This window comes from Hippopotamus amphibius, chromosome 7, assembly GCF_030028045.1.
Source record: "Hippopotamus amphibius kiboko isolate mHipAmp2 chromosome 7, mHipAmp2.hap2, whole genome shotgun sequence".
Taxonomy (NCBI): domain Eukaryota; kingdom Metazoa; phylum Chordata; class Mammalia; order Artiodactyla; family Hippopotamidae; genus Hippopotamus; species Hippopotamus amphibius.
In genome coordinates this window covers 4,286,338-4,310,935 of record NC_080192.1, presented here as the reverse complement: position 1 = coordinate 4,310,935, position 24,598 = coordinate 4,286,338, and the positions used below count along the sequence as shown (strand labels likewise).

General features: G+C 34.8%; 1 protein-coding gene across 2 annotated transcripts in view; it reads right to left on the bottom strand.

The window, feature by feature from the left end:
* SMC1B (structural maintenance of chromosomes 1B) overlaps positions 1-24,598 on the bottom strand; it is an 81,336-nt gene that overhangs the window by 25,879 nt on the left and 30,859 nt on the right. For both annotated transcript variants that reach the window (XM_057741945.1, XM_057741947.1), the window contains exons 9-13: positions 24,191-24,398; positions 21,417-21,602; positions 18,915-19,094; positions 11,870-12,016; positions 176-313 (exon numbers count right to left, since the gene is read on the bottom strand). In XM_057741945.1, the coding sequence (XP_057597928.1) occupies positions 176-313; positions 11,870-12,016; positions 18,915-19,094; positions 21,417-21,602; positions 24,191-24,398 (859 nt within the window). The remainder of the gene's footprint in view (positions 1-175; positions 314-11,869; positions 12,017-18,914; positions 19,095-21,416; positions 21,603-24,190; positions 24,399-24,598) is intronic.

The following is a 24,598-nucleotide window of genomic DNA, read 5'->3' as shown; positions in this document are numbered from 1 at the left end:
AGTTACAACTGGATAATGACATTAACAACCATAAAAATAAAGTAACTTAAAGGACTATAATATAACTCAATAATGGGGAAAAGTATAAAAATTACATGGTGCTTTATAAATGTAATTCCTGAAATTCTATGTCTTGGTTCCAACTTTCATCAAATTTTATGTAAGTCTATATTACCCGGTAAAAAGCAGCGAGGTGCTTCTTTTTAATCATTTCTAGTTCACTTTGTGAATATTTGAGTCGTGTATGAGTTCCCTGTACTAGAGTCCGTATTTGTTTCAAATCTGCTTCCTTGCGAAGAGTCTTCATTAAATCCTAAAAAGGAAAGGAAATATAGTAACATTTTATAATAGACAACACTTTCACTTTTCACAGTGCTTCATACATCATAATTCACTGCTTTTTACATATAACCACATCCACACTCCACCTTCCCTTCTTCTGATAAAAGACTGGGCAATTAAGTACATAAGTCATCTGGAGTAACCAAGATGCCATACAGCAGCCTCAAAAAGCTAGTTCACTTCCTAACGGGAAACAGGCACAAAAATGAAGAATGGGGAGTCACGCTCCACCCAAGGCACATAAGGTGGCATAAATGAGATCGTATGATATGTGCTGCCTTGTTTTTAGTGCATCCTTGTCCTGCCTCGTCCATTTCCTTCGCCCTTCACCCACCCTATTGCTCAATCAAATTAACTCCCTAGTATATGTTCTTCTGTGTTTTTACTCCTAATCCGTATATGAAAACGTGTATATGTACTCACCTATTTGTTTTTTTCAGTTTTGTTTTGCAAATTTAGAATCACATTAAACATGCTTTTCTGCCTCCTGCTTTTCTCATTCAGTTACTCACAAAAGTCAACTGATAAAAGTTCTAAATTCATTCTTTTAATGGCTGTATATTATTCCACAGTGTGACTGTAACAAAATTATGTAACTTTTCTCTTAATGATGGGCATTCACTTTGTTTCCAGACTTTTGCCACAACTAGTGCTGCAGTAACATACTTGTATGTATACCCTTAAATACTGGTGTTTTTATTTCCATGCAAGAGATTCCCCAGAGGGAGATCAATGGGTCAAAGGCATTCAATGTTTTTATTTCACTAGCTGGTACCAATTGCTTTCTCAAAGACTACAACAATTCACATTTCTATAAATAATGTATGAGTGAGTACATATTTCTTTACAACTCTACCAGCACATACATTTTCCCTAAGTCTTACTGATACATACGAAGTAACCTTAATTTAATTTGTGTTCCTCTGAGTACTATATTCTATACTGAGCATTTTTTCATGTTTACCAGCCATATAGATTTCTTCTATGAACTGCCTAATCCTATCCTTTGGCCAGATGTTCCTATCAACAACATATATAGGTAAGTATGTATACACTTTTTCAAGTCAATTTATAGAGCTCTTTGATAGTATAGAAGCTAGTCTTCATTTTAAACTTAAAAAAATGTTTATAATGGCTTTTATCCTCATTTAAAATGTTTTTATAAACTTATTTTCATATTATTATATTATATTATATTAATATTATTTGGTTACACCAGGTCTTAGTTGCAGCAGGCATGCTCCTTAGTTGTGGCATGTGAACTCTTAGTTGTGGCATGCATGTGGAATCTAGTTTCCTGACCAGGGATTACACATGGGCCCCCTGCATTGGGAATGCTGAGTCTTAACCACTGTGCCACCAGGGAAGCCCCTAAAATATTTTAATTCAAGTTTTCAATCTATCTGGAATTTATTTTTATATGTCATAATATGGGGCACAAAATTACTTCCCCTGGATGTACCAATCAATACCATGTACAAAATAATCTACCCTCTTCCCACCAAACTAAAACATCATCTTAGTTGTATGTTAAATTGTCAAATATACTGGGCTCTATTTCTGAAGTTCCTAGTCTTTTGCACTAATCTGTCCATTCCTATGCCAATACTACATCAGCTTGGTTACAATGGCTTTTCATAGTATTTTGTATGCTGGTAACAGAAGTTCTACCTCACTCTCTTTTGTTACATATTTTTTGACTAGTCTCAGGAAATTCTTTATTTGTAAGAATTAGGGGATCACTTTATCAAATAAAAAATCCTTGGTAATATTTTAATTGAACTTGAATTCAAGTTATATTAACTGGAGGACTTTTAACCCAAGAATATAATGTCTTTCCCTTCAGTTGTTTTGTCCTTCAATAAGCTTTAGTTTTCTAATAGTTACTGTGCCTTTATGCTTATATTTATTCCTATGGTGAGCGGAATATTTTTCCCTTTTTGGGTACTTTTTGATACTTAAGAGAAAAACTACAGAGTTTTGTTTATTTATGTAGCCCTCCCATGATCTTATTAAATCTAATAGTTTTTAAACTACAATCATTTTTAAAAATTATTTATTTATAGGCTGCACTGGGTATTCGTTGCTGTGCCTGGGCTTTCTCTAGTTGCAGTGAGCGGGGGCTACTCTTTGTCACAGTGCTTGGGCTTCTCATAGAAGTAGCTTCTCATCGCAGTAGCTTCTCTTGTTGCAGAGCACAGGCTCTAGGCGCGTGGGCTTCAGCAGTTGTGGCACGTGGGCTCAGTAGCTGCAGCTCACGGGTTTAGCTACTCTGCAGCATGTGGAATTTTCCCAGACAAGGGTGGATTCTTAACTACTGCGCCACCACGGAAGTCCCAAACTATAATCTTATTATCAGCAAGAAGTTAGTTTTTCTCTTCTTTTCAAAAATTTATACAAATTATTTCATTTTGCGTCTAACTGTATTTAGTATAACTTCCAAGACCATGTTAAATAATAACGGCAACAGCAGATATCTCTGTCTACTTCCTGATTTTAACTAGTTTTTATGTTTCACCATTTAAGCAATTATTTGTTAGTTTTGGGTTACAGCTATGTTTTATTTTATTTAAGTAGTTTCCACCAATTACTCTTTTACTTAGAACTTTACTTAGGTCTAGCTGCTAAACTTTATCAAATGCCTTTCTGTGTATGATCATATGATTTTCTCCTGCCTTTAATTTGTTAATGTAATGGAGTACGTTGATTGATCCTTAATACTGAAACGCCCATGTATTTAGAACAAATTCTATTCAGCAGATGTGTTTTTCTTTCACTACATTGCTAAATTCTCTATAGTGATTTTTTTAAAATTAATTAATTAATTAATTTATTGGCTGTGTTGGGTCTTTGTTGCTGCGTGTGGGCTTTCTCTATTTGCAAAGAGCACGGGCTTCTCATTGCAGTAGTTTCTCTTGTTGTGGGGCACAGGCTCTATGTATGTGGGCTTCAGTAATTGTGGCTCGCAGGCTCTAGCGCACTGGCTCAGTAGTTAATGGCGCACGGGCTTAGCTGCTCCACGGCATGAGGGATTTTCCTGGCCCACGGATCGAACCTGTGTCCCCTGCATTGGTAGGCGGATTCGTAACCACTGCACCACCAGGGAAGTCCCTCTATAGTGATATTTAAAAATTACACATTTATACTCACAAGGGAAGTGAGTCTTTAGTTTTATTTTCTGTAGTATCTTTATAATATTTGATATTAAAGTTATAATACCTTTATTAAATAAACTGAGAAGTTTCTGTCTTTTTCTATGATCTAGAATGGCTTACATAACATTCGAATTATATTAGACAGGACTCAGCTGTAAACCCATCTGATACCAGTCTTGCTCTTTTTCAATTGTGGCAAAATATACATAACATAAAATTTACCATCTTTATCATTTTAAAGTATATAGTTCAATAGTGTTTAAGTACTTTCACATCACTGTGCAACCAATTTCCAGAACTCTTTCCATCTTGCAAAACTGAAACTATACCCATGAAATAACTCCCCATTCTCTCCCCTAAGGCCCTGACAACCACCATTCTACTTATCTGTCTCTATGAATGTGACTACTCTAGGGACCTCATATAAATAGTAGAATCATACAGTATTTGTCTTTTTGTGACTGGCTTATTTCACATAGCATAACATCTTCAAGATTCATCCATTTTGTAGCACGTGTTAGAATTTCCTCCCTTTTAAAGGCTGAATAATATTCCATTATATGTATGGACCATATTTTGTTTATCCATTCATCTGTTGATGAAAACTTGGGTCACTTCTACTTTTTGGCTATTGTGAATAATGCTGTTATGAACATGGGTGTACAAGTATTATTCTAGACCCTGCTTTCAATTCCTTGGGGTATATACCCAGAAGTAGAGTTGCTGGATCATATGATAATTCTATTTTTAACTTCTTCAGTAGCCTCTACACTGTTTTCCACAGGTGCTGCACTATTTTACATTCCTGGAGTCTTTTTTTTAATGGGAGATCATTCAACTAGCAGTGGCGTAAAAACGTGGGTTGATTTTTCTCACACAAAGTCTACGGTGATACGGTTCCTCAACACTGGCATCTTACTTTCAGCTTCTTAATACAATGGTTTTTATACTCAAGCTTGCAGTCTCTTGGTACAAAACAGGAAGAAGAAAATGCAAAAGATAATAACAACATTCCCATTTATATCTCCAAAACTGTCACATGGCCACTGCTAGCTACAAGGAAACTTGGGAAATCAAGTTGTTTTAGTTTTTTATGATTCTATACTAGAGGCAAGCAAGGAAGGGAAAGGTTGTGGATGGGTATTGGACCAGCCAACTATACCACTGCCTGCCACTGCTTCGTTTTTCAAATGTTCTACTTTTTTTCTGGTCAAATTTTTCTGAACATCATACAGATTTTCTATTTTTTTTACTATATAATATTTGCTTGTAAGATTCTCTTAAAATTATTTTAATTTTCTCATTCCTGATCTGCATATGATTACTTCTAACTTTTCTTCCCTTCATTAGAGTTGCAAAGAGTTTATCTATTTTATTAGTCTTTCAAAAGAACCACCTTTTAGATTCATTTTTCCCTTTTCTATTTGGAGTTTTCTATTTGATTAATTGCAGCTTTAAATTTTTCGTTATTGTTTTAGTTGTTTATTTTGTGGTTGTTCTAATTTCTTAAAGTAATAAATTCCCTTAGATTTCATCTTTCTTCTTAAGTAATGAAGGTATTTTGCTCTTGATATAGCTTTACTATGTCTCAAAGATTTTGTATTCACCATTTTCGAGACATTTTGTAATTTTCCTCTTGATTATTTGTTTGATCCCAAACTATCTACAAGTACATTTCTTAATTTCTATGTAGACAAAGATTTTTTTTTTTTGCTTTTTTTTTAAAAGAACTTTTATTGAGATACAGTTAACATACAATAAACTGCATATATTTAGAGTGTACAATTTGGTATTTTTTGTCTTATTAGTAAAGTATATATGACAATCCCAATCTCCCAATTCATCCCCCCCAACCCTCCCCGCTTTCCCCACTTGGTGTCCATGTTTGTTCTCTACATCTGTGTCTCTATTTCTGCCTTGAAACTGGTTGATTTGTACCATTTTTCTATATTCCGCATATGTGTTAATATACGATATTTGCTTTTCTCTTTCTGACTCACTTCACTCTGTATGACAGTCTCTAGGTCCATCCATGTCTCTACAAATGTCCCAGTTTCATTGCTTTTTACAGCTGAGTAATATTCCATTGTATATATGTACCACATCTTTTTTATCCATTCATCTGTTGATGGACATCTGGGATGCTTCCATGTCCTGGCTGTTGTAAATAGTGCTGCAATGAACACTGGGGTGCATGTGTCTTTTTGAATTACGGTGTTCTCTGGGTATATGCCCAGCAGTGGGATGGTTGGGTCATATGGTAACTCTATTTTTAGTTTTGCAAGGAACCTCCATACTGTTCTCCATAGTGGCTGTATCAGTTTACATTCCCATCAGCAGTGCAAGAGCGTTCCCTTTTCTCCACATCCTCTCCAGCATTTACTGTTTGTAGATTTTCTGATGAGGCCCATTCTGACCCGTGTGAGGTGATACCTCATTGTAGTTTTGATGTGCATTTCTCTAATAATTAGTGATGTTGAGCAGCTTTTCATGTGCCTCTCAGCCATCCGTATGTCTTCTTTGGAGAAATGCCTATTTAGGTCTTCTGCCCATTTTTTGATTGGGTTGTTTTTTTGATATTGAGCTGGATGAACTGTTTATATATTTTAGAGATTAATCCTTTGTTGATTTGTTTGCAAATATTTTCTTCCATTCTGAGGGTTGTCTTTTAGTCTTGCTTATAGTTTCCCTTGCTGTGCAGAAGCTTTAAAGTTTCATTAGGTCCCACTTATTTATTTTTGTTTTTATTTCCATTACTCTAGGGGGTGGATCAAAAAAGATCTCACTGTGATTTATGTTGAAGAGTGTTCTTCCTATATTTTCCTCTAGGAGTTTTATAGTGTCTGGACTTACATTTAGGTCTTTAAACCATTTTGAGTTTATTTTTGTGTATGGTGTTAGGGAGTATTCTAATTTCATTCTTTTACATGTAGCTGTCCAGTTTTCCCAGCACCACTTATTGAAGAGGCTGCCTTTTCTCCATTGTATATCCTTCCTCCTCTGTCACAGATTAGTTGACTGTAGTTTATCTTTGGGCTTTCTATCCTGTTCCATTGATCTATATTTCTGTTTTTGTGCCAGTACCATACTGTCTTGATCACTGTAGCCCTGTAGTATAGTTTGAAGTCAGGAAGCCTGATTCCACCAACTCCATCTTTCCTTCTCAAGATTGCTTTGGCTATTCGAGGTCTTTTGCATTTCCATACAAATCATAAAATTTCCTGTTCTAGTTCTGTGAAAAATGCCATTGGTAATTTGATCGGGATTGCACTGAATCTGTAAATTGCTTTGGGTAGTATAGTCATTTTCACAATGTTGATTCTTCCAATCCAAGAACATGGTATATCTCTCCATCTGTTTGTGTCGTCTTTGGTTTCTTTCATTAGTGTCTTATAGTTTTCTGAGTACAGGTCTTTTACCTCCTTGGTTAGGTTTATTCCTAGGTATTTTATTGTTTTTGTTGCAATGGTGAATGGGATTGTTTCCTTTATTTCTCTTTCTGATCTTTCATTGTTAGTGTATAGAAATGTAAGAGATTTCTGTGTGTTAATTTTGTATCCTGCAACTTTACCTAATTCACTGATTAGCTCAAGTAGTTTTCTGGTGGCATCTTTAGGGCTTCCTATGTATAGTATCATGTCATCTGTGAACAGTGACAGTTTTACTTCTTGTTTTCCAATTTAGATTCCTTTTATTTCTTTTTCTTCTCTGATTGCTCTGGCAAGGACCTTCAAAGCTATGTTGAATAGTAGTGGAGAGAGTGGACATCCTTTAGACAAAGATTTTTTTTGGTCACTATTTCTATTTCATTAAATTATGATCAAGATGACCTATAAAAATCTCTACTTTAAAAAAACTATTGAGGTTTCCATTGTGGACAAGCATATGATCAGTTTTTAGTGTTTCATAGCTATTTTAAATAATACCTCACATTTATTGAGCACTGATTGTTTTGTAAAGTTTACATTAACCTACTTAATCCTTTTAACAATGCTATAAAATAACTACTATTATTATCCCTGTTATTATTGATGAGAAAATTGAAACCTAAAAGCATTTAAGTAACTTAGTCACACTGCCAATAAGTTAGAAATAGAATCTGGATTTAAGCTTATTGATTGTATTACCAATTCCTCTAAGTTACTGTTTTTGTCTACTAGATCTGTCCCCTTTCAGTTACATATAGTGAAATGTTTCATTATAATTTCACTTTTATTAACTATTCTTACTTTAAATATTTAGGTGCTATGTGCTACAAAGAGGTTTAAAATGAAGATCTTGTTTTTTAATACATAATGTACTTTTTTATTCAATTCATTCAATAAATATTTATTGAAAGCTTACTATAGGTGAGGATTTTAAACCTTAAAATTCAGTGTCTGATATTGTCACTCCTGTTCTTTTTTGTTTGCATTTAACAGGTGCTCATCCCATAATTTTCAACATTCAATTTTAAGACAATTTCTCACACATGACATTTAGCTGTTTTACCTTTTAAGCTATGATGATCTTGGTCTTTTAATGAGAAACTTAAATCCACTCATGTTGGGCTTCCCTGGTGACACAGTAGTTAAGAATCCACCTGCCAATGCAGGGGACACGTGTTTGATCCCTGGTCCGGGAAGATCCCACATGACCCGGAGCAACTAAGCCCATGCACCACAACTACTGAGCCTGTGCTCTGGAGCCTGTGAGCCACAACTCCTGAAGCCTGTGCGCCTAGAGCCCGTGCTCCACAACAAGAGAAGCCACCGCAGTGAGAAGCCTGTGCACCACAATGAAGAGTAGCCCCTGCTTGCCACAACTAGATAATGCCTGTGCAGCAACAAAGACTCAATGCAGCCAAAAAGAAGTCCACTCATGTTTACTGTGATGACTGATATAAACAAAAATTTTGTTTCCTCCATCTGACTTTTTTTTTTTATTCTTTTCATGCATTATTTCTGCTGTTTGTTCCTGTGTTAGTATACTTTTAAACACTCTCGTCCCACCCTTGTCCCCCCAACCTACCAAGATACAATCTTTAGAATATTCTTACTTCTTCATCTCCTCATAGATAAAGCCTTTGGAACATATTTACTTCTCTCTCCATCTCTAGCTCCCAGTTTTGCTGAGTTAGTTTAGCACTATTCATTTATTATAATTAGGCCTGTTCTAATCCATATGTTGCTTACAGTATTTTCTCTGGTATTTTTGTCACATGGAGTATGTGGATGACATTATCTCTGAATCTGCTTATCTGCATATTCTGGAAAGGTAAACGATACCTTGGGATAGAGTCCTTTCCCCTCAGTTGCCTACAGCTGTTATTCCAGACTCATCTAGTTTTGTAGTCTGATACAAGCTTGATTTAAAAAAATGTATGAGGAATATTTTTTTAAAGGGGGGTGGCATACTTTCACATTTTAGCATTGCCTCCATAACCTAGGACTTCAGGAATTACACCTAGATCTGTGTTAATGTGTTCCTTTTCTCATTAAACCTACATGGAACTGTATGTGTCCTTTCAGTTGGTAAATTAAGGTGGATCCTCGGGTTAGAGACATTTTCTTCTTTTTTGTTTAATTATTTCCTCTCCTCTGTGCTCCTTTTCCTCCTTCTGAAACTTATTATTCTCATGCCAAGTCTCCTGAGTCTACCTAAGTCTCTATTTTTCTCATGATTTCCTTATCTTTGCAATCCTCCCCCCCATTGAGATACTATTCCATTTGGTCTTCAGGTTATTAATTTGGTTCTCAACAATGGCAATACTATCCTTCAATCCATCTACTGCATCCTGTAGTTTAGGAACACATTTATTAGTGCCAGAAAGTCTTTTTTTGTGTGTGGGGACAGAGAGAGAGTCGACACTACATTGCACCTCCTTATTGCTCCTACTTTTTGTGTTCAAGTGTGATGGCTCCTGGAACACCTCGAATGCATGTATGCACTTCTTTGCCTATTGAGGATCAGGTCTGGGTATTAAGGTACCCTAACTGGCAGCTACCCCACAAATATTCTCTACACCCAAAGGCCGGCAATTACAACAGAAAATTGTCAGTGCCCCACTCTAAGATGGAGGAAAAGATGTCTCTCTGGTCCCCCTGGCCTCTCCCAAACTCAGGAATAGGCAGGCCACAACCTACTAATATTTAGCTTCATGGGTTCAAGACGAAGCATACTCACATGGCACAAATATTTAACCTCCCCTCATGGTTCCCTATGTCCTGATTCTTCCCCAGCACTCTTCAAAGATCAAAAGAGAAGCCCTGCATCAGCTTTTCCTGGTGGCCTCCCCCAGAACCCAAGACATCATCTGCACCCAATTCTCCACTAGGTTCAGGTGAGACACACTGGTAGGAGCTTAGTATAAACATGGATAGGCAACCAGATTCAAGTTGCCACCTTCCTAGAACTTTCTCTGCGCCCTAGGCCTAAATTTGTAAAATCTTTAAAAGTTGCATATTTATATACCTTAGATAAAAACATAATTTGTGGTCTTATGCTTACAGAAAAAGATTAAAATTAGCTGAGTAACTTCGCCAGAATAACTCCTTGAGGCAAAAACTTGATCATTTGTATACACAAAGCTAAATAGGAAAAATAAGTAAATTATCTAAAAGCATTCTACTGATTTAGTACCTGTTAAAAGTTGACATTTCAAGTAAGTATGTGTGTGGGATTACAATATTCAACAAATGATACTTTGGAAGGAAGCATTCATGAATTTCTTTTGTCATTTTTCAGAAAGAATAAGGTCTTTCTGAGCATGACATTGAAATCTGGAAGTTATAAAAGATTCATAAATTTGGCTACATAAAGATTAAAAATAGATGCATGACAAAACAAGTCAAATATCAAACAGATAATGAACAGTAAAAAGGAATAAACTTTTGATACACACAACATAAATTTCAAAAGCCTTAGGTTAAATGAAGAAAGCATAACTCCAAAGACTGCTTACTGTATGATTTCATTTATATGAAATTCTAACTGAGAAAAAGCTATAATGATAGAAAGCAGATTGGGTTGCCATGGTCTCCCTGGACCAGGGAAAGGTACTGACTACAAAGGAGCCCAAAGAAATTTAGGGGTTATGGAAAATCTTCTATATGATAATTCTGGTGGGGGTTACACAACTACATACATTTGTCAAAACTTATTGAATCATACACTTAAAATTGGTGACTGTTACTATATATAAACTATACTTCAATATAGCCAACAAAAAAAGTTGAATAGAGAATATATTTACAACATACATGACTAAGGGGTAATTTACTTATTATATAAATAATTTTTTTAAGTAGAATTCTTAAAAAAAGCAAATAACCTAATAGAAAAACATGCACAGGAAATAAGTTCACAGAGGAAAAAAATTACAAAGAACCAATAAATACATGAGTAAATGCTCAACCTCAGTTATAATATAAGGAATGCATATTCAAACGATTAGATTGCATTGTTTTCTTTACCAGGTTGGTAAAGATTAAAAAAATTTGCTGGTATCTAGTGTTGCAATCTAGGGACATACACACTCTACTACAAGTTTTCTTTTGATGGAAATTTAGCAGTATCTATTAACATTTTAAATACACATATCCTTAGACCCAGAAACTCCACACAGAGGAAATCACCTGAGAAATATAAGTAAAGATATAATAAAAACATTTATATAGTGCTTACATTTTTGCCAGGCATTGTTTTAATTATTTTATCTGGAATATCTAATTTAATCTTGAAAATAACTCTAAAAGGAAGTCCTTTTTATCACCCCCATTTTACAGATGGGAAATAAAGGTACAAAGGGGCTAGGTAACTTGCCCAAGGTCATACTGTTGGCAAGTGGCAGAGTCAGGATTCAAACTCAGGCAGTGTGGCTATAGGATTTCTATTCAGGCACTGTGTTATTTTCCCTCTCCAGAGAAAGTTTAATGCTATATCATTTGTAATAGCAAAACCCAAAATGTCCATTATTAGATACTTGTTAAATAAGCAAAATCTGTATAAAAATACCAGGCAGGATTCATTCAAAAGTAAAGTGGTTCTCTATATGCTAAAATGAAAACATGTCCATGTTATGACATTAAGTGGAACAGCTTGTTGTAAACACTATCAATAACAAAAGTCTATTATAAAACAAATCAGAAAAATAATACATACACTTGCACATACAGAGAAAATTTCTGGAGGTTATGCATCAAACTATGTTTAACAAATACCATTGATAAGTAAGGATGCGTAAGGGAAATTTTTTAATTTTTTACTTTATTCCATTCTGCATACTTTGAATTTTTTAAACTATAGGCATGGTACTTTTATTACCCAAGAAATTAACTTAAAAACACAATTACTCTACTTGGTATCCTACAATTTTTACAACATGGATTTACCTTTAATTCTTGGATTAGCTGGGTTCTCCTGTCTCTTAAATTCTTTAACTCTTTCTCATCCCAGCATCTAGCCTTGTATTTTAAGTCACTTGACCCTCCAGAGATCACTCCAGATTTCAAAAATAATGTTCCATCAAGAGCTACTGTCTGTAAAATTAAAAATATTTTACCTTGGAGAAATGTACATGAAGAAGATAAAAACAGAACAAACTGACAACTTTTACAGCTGAGAATTTGTAGATGAGAAAACTACTTACTGAACTTTACTAATAAGATAACTAGCTTATAAGGGACACCAGCCAACAAACTCAAATACAAAACCCTGTTTTGCTAAGGCCTAAACTATTCTAGGCCACAAATTAGCAGCAATTTAAAAAGTTCAAAATAAAATTATATATTAGTTCCTAACATATTCAATATTGAGAAGAAAAACCCGAGAGTATTTGTATTTAATAGGTCATAGTTTGCATTACATAATGCTATATTTTAAAGAAGCTGACATCACATGTCAAAGACATACTATGAAAACAGCCTGAGTTATTTTAGGATATCACATTCTCTAAGATGAATATAAAACTGAGACTAAGAAAAAATTTAAATGGAGTCAAAGGTATAAAATAGCTTGAAGTTTATAGTCCTATGAGTAACCATATGTTTTACGGAATAAATGAAAGCAATTCTCAATGCTTTGCAAATGTTTCTAATTAATTACTCAAAGCAGAGGAGACAGCCTGTGGAGGACTAAAATCATGTAATGTGAACTAATTTTTAAAAAAGCCAACAGGAGTCTCATTCATTCCTACATTTAGACAAACATTCCCTGTGTGACTGCTCTGTTTGAGACATTCTATACTGGGTACTGGAGTGACCAAAAGGGAGTAAAATAGGGTACTGACCCTTAGCGAATCATGCTAATAGGGGAAAGAAACATATAAACATATCATTACAATGTAAAGAATGAGACAATAGAAACAGAGTAATCTGGAAGCATAAAACTGGGGTGTTCCTAACCCAACCTGGAAGGTTCACAGAAGGCTTCCAGAGGAGATGAAGGCTTTCACTGTACCTTATCAGAGGTACTAGTTAGAATTAGATTAATTATGTTTAACAGAAAACTTAGTTTATTTCTCCCTTGCAGTTACAGAGGTAAACATTCCAGCCGCATAGTTAACAAAAAACCAGACTCCTAAAATATTGCTCTATCATCCTTAGTACTTGGATTACTCCTCAAGGTAGACAGGCTTTTTATTTTCTGGAAGGCCTTGAGGGCTCCCTTCCCTCCCAACTGTTAGCGTGGCAGTGAGTTTTCTCATCAGGTCTGAACTTTGGAAGGACACTAGATCTCTACTGGATACCAACAGCAATGGCATGCAGACTGAACTCCGTTAGGTAAGCTCTGGTCTGGAAGGCAGTTTCCCTGATCAGGAAGCCCACTGTTAGGTGATCGGCTTGCTCCTCTGACCTCCTCATAAAAGCATAAAGTGGTATGGAGGCAGCTCCCCTCTCCTGGAACACTTCTAGCTCATGCTGTTTCTGCCTGGCCAAAGCACACTGCTATGGAATGCAAGCTGAGGAAAGACACAGGCTCCACTGCTTCTCTGCTTTTAAGTTGTTCTCAATGAAGCTTACTTTACATCTACACTGTGTGTCACTAGTAATGTGTGTGTCAGTGTCTCTTACATGACAATCTTCAAAGTCATTTTGTAGTCCAAGATGAATCCCAGAGCTCTAGCTATTGTGTCTGTATTTCAAGAAAGAAGGAAGGGAAGGAATGAGGCTGGTAGACAGGGCAGATCACAAAGCTCTTTCCTGCCATTACAGGAAGAATGTGGATCAAATACAAGTGAGGACTAATGGGGCTTGTGAAAGGGGCTGGGGGATTAGCACTGAACAGTCTGACAGCAATCAGGAGAGAGAAACAGTCAGATATGAACTTTAAATAGACCACTCTGGCAAGTATCTGGAAATGGATTGGTCCAAGTGAAGCCAGAAGTGATGGTATGAAATCAGCCAATAATACATAGGGTGAAGAAAAGGAAAAAGATTTGAGAAATATTTAGGTGATATAATTAGAAAAGCTTGGGAATTTTAGAGGTTACAAGGAAAGCCATGAGTAAAAAAACAGAATTTCATTTGGTTAGAACAGTGGTGCTAAGAATTGAATTGAAGAATACAAGAGAGGGATCAAGATTTAGAAAGAAGAACATGAGTATAGTTTTATACATGATGATTTTACAGTGCCTGTGGGCTAATATTTTAATTATTTATTTACAATGTATATCTTGACTATTTCCTAAAAGAAATTAGATTCTTTTGTGGATTATAATATAAATACACAAGATAGCTACAAATAATAATTAGAGATAACAAAGTAAACTAGGTGAAAAAAGAACAAAGTATAAATAATTAAGACTATGATAAATCAATAAATTCAATCAAATAAGTAGGAAAAGAAAAATTGTTCAATATATGATATTGGGACACGTAATTAACCATTTAGGGGGAAAAGCTAATACCTACATCTAATAATACACATTAAAATTAATTTTAGATTAAAATTAAAATATAGTGATACCATTAAAAAAAAGTGAAGTTAAATAAATATATATTTGATCTCAGAGTAAATACCCAATTATACATATACCAATACCTATAAAGCTTAAGAGTAATATAGTTGGTTATCAAATACATGGCACATACACCATAATACTCACTAGATCTTTCTAGGGTATGGTTGCCAGTCTAAGCAAATAGGAATACAGGATGCCCAGTTAAATTTGAATTTCAGATAAACAACGACAAACTTTTAAGAGTATGTCGAAACATTTTATCTGGCAATTCTATTCCAGAGGACATGTTAGGTATGGGTTTTATCTTCCTTTTTTGAACTCTATTTTCCAAACTGATCATTTATTAACCTGTATTTCCGATATATAAAAGCCAAACGTAAGACAAAAGAAAAAATCCATGGGCTGGCTTGGAGAGGAGAGAGAAGCATATAGAGAACTTTGAGCTAAGAATCTGTCATAATACACGTGGTGTTCTGATGCCAACTCTCTCTTCCCAGCCATGATACTTGGGCAAGTCAACTTCCCCTCTTAGAGCAGAGGGTACAAACGATTTTCTGAGATTCTTTTTACTTTATTGCTTGGTTGACTGCTGCTGTTATTGCAACCATTTACCATACTGTGCTTGACATAGTGCAGATATGCTATTCAATCCTATGTTCGCAATCCTGCAAGGTAAATATGATTTCCATTTTATAGATTGGGGCTTAAAGATATTAAGAAACTTGCCTAAAGCTATACACATGGACTAAAATCCCTAAACCAAAAGTTGGTCAAACATCTATGTCCATGTTCTTAATAACCACGTTATAGACCTCCTTCAATTTAAAAAAATGCAATGGGCAACAATTCACAGAAATACAGCGGGGTTTTTTGATAGTTCTAGGTTTATTAAAATAATTTATTTCTTCTAAAAGTAAATTTAGTATCAAATAACCTATTTTCATTTGATTTACAGTCTAATTCTTTTTCTCGAAGGACTATAATTTCTATTTCCAGCCTGCAAATCCCTTAACTTATAGTTTACAATGGTTGCTCAGTGCAGTAATCCTATGCGTACTTTGGGGGATGTATTCCTGAAAAAATACCTTGGCTGGCACAATTGGGATCTCATAAAAAATGAGTTAAAGGAATTTTTAAATAGCAGTAAGTAAAAGTTTCAGGGAGTATGATTTAGGAAAAGGAGGAATTCTTTGGCATTAAAAATTCGTTCTGAGGGCTAACCAATTATTCCACTGAATGAACTTCAACTGTTTTAAGAGATACTGTTTCAGTGTTACAAGCTGCTAAAGTAGATCCTTTATAATTTTGGTGTTATGCTTGTCATTCATTGGTATGGAAAATAATATACTTTAACATTTTCTTATATTTATTAATGGGTAAGATATTCACATAGTTCAAGATCCAAAAGATACAAGAGTCTAGAGTAAAAAATTTCCCTGTCATCGCTAGCCCCCACCATCCAGTTACCCTCCCCAGAGGTAATCAATGCTGTTGATTTCTTATCTATTCTTTCAGAAATACTTTTGCATAAACAAATACACAACATACATCTCTTCTTTCTCCATTTTTTACACAAATGGTAACATACTACACACTAGTCTATGTACTTATAACTTTTTTTTAAACTGAGTATATCTTGGAGATTGTCTGACACTTTAGAGTTTAATTTTTATTTAAGGTTGCATACTGTCCCATTCTATGAATGCATTATAATTCTATTGAACATAGTCTTGTGCAAATTGTTTCCAGTTTTTCTTGCTACACACGATGGTTCAATGAATAAAGCCTGTATATATATCATTTCATATACAAGTGAGTTTATGTGTATGTAAAGTTCTGAAGAAGTACAACTGCTAGAATTGCCCTTTACAGAGCTGGTACAAATTCACAAGCCCACAGCAGTGAATGCAAGGCTCTCTTTCCCATAAACTGTTATCAAACTTTCTGATGTTGATCAATCTGACAGCTGAAAAAGTATTTCAGTGCAGTTTTAGTGGGCATTTCCCATATTTTAAGTGAGGGTTAGTTTTCACATTTAAGAGCAATTATATTTCCTTTTGTGAAAATAACTGCTCATCTCCTTTGTCCATTTTTCAACTTCATTTTTATTCTTTTCCTTATTGGTTTGTAGGAGATTTTGCTCTTTACTATGAGTTGCAAATATTTTCTCTGGTTTGCCATGTCTTTGATTTTGCTTATGGTGGTCTTTGCCATGAAGAAATTCTTGTGTTTATGTGAATTTACCTATCTTTTATAGCTTTTGGGTTTTTTGTCATATTGGAAAGGCCTTACTATCTCTGAGGTTAAAAAAAAAATTTCCCATAGTTTCTCTTGATACCTTTACAGTTTCATTTTTTAACATTTACATTTCTAATCCATGTGGAATGTGCTCTAAGGTATGAAGTTTAGATTCAACTACATTGTATTCCAGATGGTAGCCAGTCTTTCCAACTTACTGTACCCTGCATTTTATTCTCTTGTTTAATGTGTTTAATTTTTGCAAAAATGATCTTTTTACAAATTACCAGCTAGTTGATGACATTTTTCTGGGTCTGTTTTTTGCTACATCATATTCAAAGGGTAAAACATAAATAGATCTTTCTATATATGACTTAAAGTAATAACTATCCAGTCTATGGGAAAAGGAAGCAAATAATTGCTGTTTCTTTGCATAGGGGAAATGGATGAAATAATCACACGTATTGAAAGAGACTCGATTTTAAAATTTTGTTACAAAATTTTTAAAATATTTTTTAAGATTGAGTTATAAAAATTTTGATGACTAAACTACAGCTAACAAAATTGCTGTAATTTATATTATGTAGTATATATATACTGTATGCAGTTTATAAACTAACCAAGATATCATTTTGTGATGTCACTTCCAATGTTTGAACAAAGAAAGTTCTAAAACGTTATCAAGTCAATGGAAAGATATCAAGTCCATGGAAAACCAAAAGCACAAATTGAAAGCATCAGATGACTTCTGTGAAAATATGACACCTATACAAATGTTTTATGCGTCCTAAAACACAGGGAATATTCTTCAAGTGGCATAATAGTAATAGGAAGAAGATAAGAGTCCCTGGAATATACTTAAGATAAAAATATGACAAATAAAGCTGATTTAAATTTTGAAATAACAATAAGAATAAAATATAGGCTAAAGGAGTAAGGCATGTTACTGTGAACAAGATATAAACCACAAATATATGTTGAATGAAGGTAGGGTTAAACAAGTCTTATCTTCATCTGACTTCTTTAAACTGATCACACACATCTTCAAAAATCAAATTTATAAAATACATTTTATAAATATACAAAAAGCAATTTTAGCACAGTTAATGAGGTGGCAAAATAAGGAACATACGGTAGCTCACTTATTACACCTGCTTAAATTTAATATGTAGAAATCAATGACAGTGATTACTAAGACAGTGACCACATTATCATAAAGATTCTTATAGACACAACTGCTACATATATGAAAAGTTAGTAATATTAGACAAGTCAATACAGTTAATACTGGAAATTCCTATCTTTCATAAGACTAGCCCACTTTGTGTTAATCTGCCATTCTGGACGTTCCAGATCAATGTGTAAATTGACTAGTACAATAAAAAATGACTATCACTTTTTGAAAGCTATTTGCTAGGAACTATAAAAGCATTTTGCATGTTATTATTTATTTTAATCCTATGACTCTATGAAATAAGTACTTCTATTTCCCCAGTTGTAGATGAACAAACTAAAATTAGAGGTTTAGAAACTTGCCTAAAGTAACATAATTAATTACTACATAGTATCACTGGTCTTACGCCACAGCTTGTACCCTTAAGGCATTGTGTCACTATTCATCACAAATGTAGTTTAAAAAAAAACTATGTCAGATAATTTCAAGAATTTAACATTGCTTACCTAAATACAAACTCTATTTCAGTTGGGAGTAAAACAATATTTTTAAAACCAGAATTATTCCCTTGAGAGACTGGTATTTAGAAACCTCATTTCAACTGTGCTAATTCTATAACTTCAAATGTGTTAAAACCCTGAATGTGTAAAAGGACAGCATCTCCACCAAGCTATGGAAGAATTAACCCAGAATGCAAAATAAGCACCTAAGATCTTTCCAGGTATTCAGAAACACATGTACTATATACGTAAATACAGGGGAAATGTGAGATTCAACAGGGACATGTATTGTATATAGAGTAAAAAACGATTAACAGCTTTAGGCTAGCACTACAATAAATCTAACTTCCAAAATATGATTTAAGATTTGAGGAAATATTAGAGAAATTAATTTTTTGAAAACTCAACATTATAAAAACTACTGAAGCCATGAACATATTAGGTTCTATGTTAGTTTTCCTTACATAAGAGAACATATGAAAGCATATATAAATATTTGTGTAATATGTTAGTCTTATAAATACTGCTTCGAATTATCCAAAAGTACAATCTAAGCCTCTTACTTTCCGTCTTTCAGGTCCACCGAAGGCAATATGCCTTGCTTCTTCCACAGTCTCACAGACAAGGCCATTTCCACACACAAACTGAATTACTTTCTTCAGCTGAGGAAACTGAGTCTTTACGACATCAATCACCATCTTACAGCCTTTAATCTCCCTTAATCTTTCATTGATTGGTTTGATCTAAAAGATTTAAAAAATACTTGATATATAATAAAAGCCAAGTACTCAGTACATTCTTTTTCAAAGAACATACATAAGCATGACAGCAAATGATTAGTAGTATGCACTTATACACAACAGAAGTCTGACAAGAACCTGATGAACAATATCCTACCACTGGCTCGTATAATATTTTTTAAAAGCCAGAAGGTATAATTTCCAGGTTCAACTCTGTCACTAACTAGCTGGGATAAAGCAATGAATGAGAAGCCCTTCATGGTCTCAAAATCATAAAATCTAGCAGGAGGTGATACCCATTTACATACTTTCAAAAGAGTGGCACAGTAGTATGGAACTCAGAAAATCATTTTAGGCTTAAACAATCAGGGAAGCTTTTAGACCTTCTTTGACATGACTTTTAAGTTGGGTCGATAAAGAGATCAAAATACGTCTGCAATGTATTATTGAAAAACAGCAAGTATAATTTCATTTTTGAAAAAACAAAGGAAAAACCCTATATACAACCAAAAGATGTCTGTACATATATATATGTATTATGGAGCATATATTTATATAAATTTGTATGATGGAAACCATCAAAAATAGTTGCAATAAAGGACTTGAGCACTGAGATGAGGTAGGAGTCTTTCCTTTATATTTAATACACTTCTGTATCATATTTTTAAAAAATGAGTGTGCCTTGAAAAAAGGCACATATTTTACATATTTCTTAAGCATGAAATATGTAAAACAGAATTTTTTTAAGAACTTTTATTGAGATACAGTTAACATACAATAAACTGCATATATTTAGAGTGTACAATTTGGTATCCCAATCTCCCAATTCATTCCCCCCAATCCTCCCCGCTTTCCCCTCTTGGTGTCCATATGTTTGTTCTCTGCATCTGTGTCTCTATTTCTGCCTTGAAACCAGTTGATTTGTACCATTTTTCTATATTCCACATATATGTGTTAATATACGATATTTGCTTTTCTCTTTCTGACTCACTTCACTCTGTATGACAGTCTCTAGGTCCATCCATGTCTCTACAAATGTCCCAGTTTCATTGCTTTTTACAGCTGAGTAATATTCCATTGTATATATGTACCACATCTTTTTTATCCATTCATCTGTTGATGGACATTTAGGTTGCTTTCATGCCCTGGCTATTGTAAATAGTGCTGCAATGAACACTGGGGTGCATGTGTCTTTTCGAATTATGGTGTTCTCTGGGTATATGCCCAGCAGTGGGATGGCTGGGTCATATGGTAACTCTATTTTTAGTTTTGCAAGGAACCTCCATACTGTTCTCCATAGTGGCTGTATCAGTTTACATTCCCACCAGCAGTGCAAGAGCGTTCCCTTTTCTCCACACCCTCTCCAGCATTTATTTGTAAAACAGAATTTTAACAGGCAGATGAACTAGGTTAAATAGTTTTAGTGAGCAGAAGGTATAAACAAAAGTGTGAAAGTACAAAAGGCAAGTTTGGACCATCAATACCCAGTTAGCATTTGCTGAACCCCTCCTCCGTGCCAGGCACTGTGCTAGGTGTGCTACATGCGGTGATTCCTTGCAATAATCCAATAAGGGAAGGGCTAATTCCTCCACTTCACAGATGATGAAACTGATGCTCAGAAAAGTTAAGGACAAATCAGTGAGAACTTCTAATTAGAAGGAGGGCTGACATTCAAACTCAGGGCAGTCCAACTCTAGGGCATGTGCTCCTAACCACTATGCACAGTGCCTACAGTTCAGGGACTTGAAAGCTGGACCAAGAAGAACATTTTCTTTAGTAGGCAATGAAAAGATCACCAAAGGATATCAGCCATGATAATGACAGAGTTCCTGCCTCAGGAATTTAAACTTTCGGTACTCTAAGGCCTTTCGATACATACTTCCAGGCTCAAAATTTAGCTTGCTCCACCAAGAGCTGACACATATATGTACCGGACCACATATTTACAATTGAGACTCTGGGTTGGCATTTCACCGACAGAACGTATGTCTTAACCATCTCCTATACTTTGCTGTAGGACAAAATAAATTGCTGGCTAGTAGGCAGAGTGGTGCACTGCTAGAGCAATGTCCTCGAAATCATCAAGGTGAATTATCAAGGCAAAACTAGATTAGGAATAAAGGATATGAAGGCAAGAAAGATAGCACCCACTTGATACTATTCTTTACCTGCCAATCCAATAACACGAGCCATGTGGATGACTGACTAACTGGCACCCAACCTATGATTTTTTCAATCACTATCATATCATCTCAGGCAATAAAAGACATACTTTAAAAGACAGAATCTTATCACACTAAATACTAAGGATTACAAATTTCTTACATCAAGGTAATCTAGAGCAAGGAATGTCTCAGGTTCAGCTCTTTCCTCCTTCAGAAATCGAATACAATCTTTTGCTACCTTTTCAGAGGCTACAACAATGGCAACCATGTACCGACCAAAAAGTTTAGTAACAGCCAGCTGGTATTTCTTATGAATAGGATGACACAGGTCAAGTAGTCTTCCAAACTTAGCAGGTTTTAAAAAAGGAGAGAAAAACAAATACTTTAATGAGGAACATATAATTCAGTATTTTCTAATGTAATAAAGCATCATAGACCAATTATAAACATCATAATTTAAGTCTCATTCAAATGGAAATAAATTTCATTATGAAATATCCATTTAGGAGTGTCACATTTCATTCAACAAAGGAGTAATAAGGAGGGACTAGTCATACCAAGGTATTAAAATATTTTACAAAGCTAGCAATTAAATAGTATTCATTCATTCCTTTATTTATTAAATAAGAATCTGTGAGGCACCTGCTGCACGCAGGTACTGAGCCAGACACTGGGTAAACATGCCTGAACAAAACAGATCCTCCATGACGTTACACAGCTTTCATACTAGTAGGGAAGGAAGATATAAATAATCAATAATTACATGCATATACAAAGTAGATCTATAACAGACACTGTGATTAAGCACAGAGAGCTCTGAGAATATGTAACAGGAACCAGGTTGGCCTGAGAAGCCAGGGAAGGCTTCCCACAGAGAAGTGTTTTGGGGGATCTGAAGACTGGTCAAGAATCAGACTGAAGTTCAAAAAGTCTCAAATGTCAGAATGCCAACCATCCTGTACCAATGCTCCCTAGGATGTCTGCAGATTCAATTTTACATCTTTAGACTCTTCATTTGCTAGGTTCTACTTAAGAAATACCAATTTTTTTATGATAGATCATCATTATCTTTAATATTTATTATCTTGTTCTTTGTTTTCTTCTCAGTTCACCTATGGTTAACTCAAGCCATACTTCTAGGTCAGTAATTTGATTTTCAGCTATGTAATCCGTCCCTTGCTACTTGCAATTTATTATTAGTTTAGTAATGCTTGTTCTTGATTTGTTTCCTTAGTTTCACATTTTTTTTATTTTATTGTTTTAGCTCATATTTGAATCTGATTTTATGAACTCACGCTCTTATTAAATTGTCCACAGCACAAAACACTTATGGGGGATTCTGTTCTGTAATCTTCTTCCACAGGCTCTCTGACTTCTAAATGCCTTTTAAATTATTCTTTCTTTTTATTATTATATGTACCTATAGCTGCCATATTGATTCTCTTCACTGTGCCTATATTTAATGTGGGCAGCTCTGTGCAAACCTTGTATTTTCTGTGATGGATAACTTTTTTTGATTCCCTCACCTAAAGCTGAGATGGTTATCTCCTCTGAGCAACAGATGATGGACCAAGTTTTTCTGTTCTATATTCTAAGTATTTTCTGATCTATCTCCCATCACCTGTGGGCCTGCAGTGCAGAGGTAAATGAGAGCTATGCTAAGGCTGCGCATATGCTTTATTTGAATACCTGAGTTTTGTTCTTTCTTCTGAGTTTTTAATCAATATTCCATACCAAGGTTTCTCTCCTTGGGGGAAGAGAACAAATCCCATGTTTGGGGAGAGGGTTTGGAATTGGCTTCTCAATTTAATAAGGAGCCCTAAATCCTTCACTTCCATCTAAGAGAAGCAGAGATCCATGTTCTCTGATTCTATTTTAGTGATAGTTTTTTTAATAAAAAGGAAACAAACATATGAGTTTGCTTCTTGCTGATTAAGGGGTACTAAGTGAGAATTCTCAGGAATTAACAGATTTATCAGTTTGCCTTCTGCAGAATTAAGAACAAGCAATGCTATACTTCAATCTTTTTTAAAAAATCCTGGACTATTACCATTTTTTGAAGGTTCTAGCATGCTGTATGAGCCCCTTTCCTCTTTTAGTTGCTGAATGAGTTTTTCACTAGTTTTTTTCATTTTTCTTGGTATTGGGGGAAGCATTCTGTGACCCTGCCTTATTCCTCCATCATTATTTAGAAGTTAAGACTAACATTTAAGAGTCAGAAAGGCAAAAAGGATGCTGTAAGGGAAATGAAGATGGGTGGCCAGAGAGATAGGAGAAAAGCCAACAGAGTGTGGTATCATGGAGGCCAACGGACAGGTGTTTCAAAACAGCCTAAGTGGTTAACGGTGTTAAATGCTGAAAATAGGCTGTCATAAAACAAGGACCATATAGTGTACACTGGTGTTAGTGACAAGAGAGTGAGATGCCAGACCCCAATACCAAAGGAAACAATTCTGTGAGGCTGACACCCCAAACAACAGGTTAGATAGATGTCGCTGTACTGGGGCTAATGAAATACACTAGTAATACTGGATGGACAGTCAGATTTAGAGAATAAAAATTCACTGTTTCAAAAGTATGCCAACAATATCTACCGAAAAAATATTTTTTAATAACTGAAATCATGAAGAAAATGCAGTATGGGGCCATGTATCTACGGGGCAACAGACTACTTCATGTACCCATGTCCTTTGGGGATGCTGGCCATACCTGGACTTTCTGGGTAATGTGTTTATGTCGATGTTTCTCTTCAATAATTACTTATCTATAGACATTACTGGGAGTTATGTACATTTTACCCCAGTTATTTACTATTATGTTTTAAATATAAATAATAAAACACAAAATCTATAGATTTCTGAAATAATATTACTTCCTATTAATGGTAAATTTTTAATCCCAAATAAGAAAGCTTAGCCTTTTTATTTCAATTACCACAGAATCTGGGTAAAGTCTTTTAAGGTGCTCCAGAACCTCTGCTCTCTTTTGCTGGCATCTTCCCTCGTGGCTATCAATTCCAGCATTCTGCAACTCACTTCTAATAACATTCAACTCTTCATTAACTTCAGACATTCTTGATTTTGTTTTTTCAATTTCATCCACTAGGGTTTCCTCTTGCTGTTTTTTCTCTTTCAAGCAATTTCTACACAACAATAACAATAACACATTATACAGCAAAAAGAAAAACCAAAATTTAGTAATTACAAGATATGATACACTGTGGTCTGGCAGTGCAGGAGAATGGAATAGTGCTCTATCAATTTTAAATGATGAAAAAATACAATATAATAACCTAGCACCAAACATGAGCAAAAGATATTTTAATCATTCTTTCTGGATTCA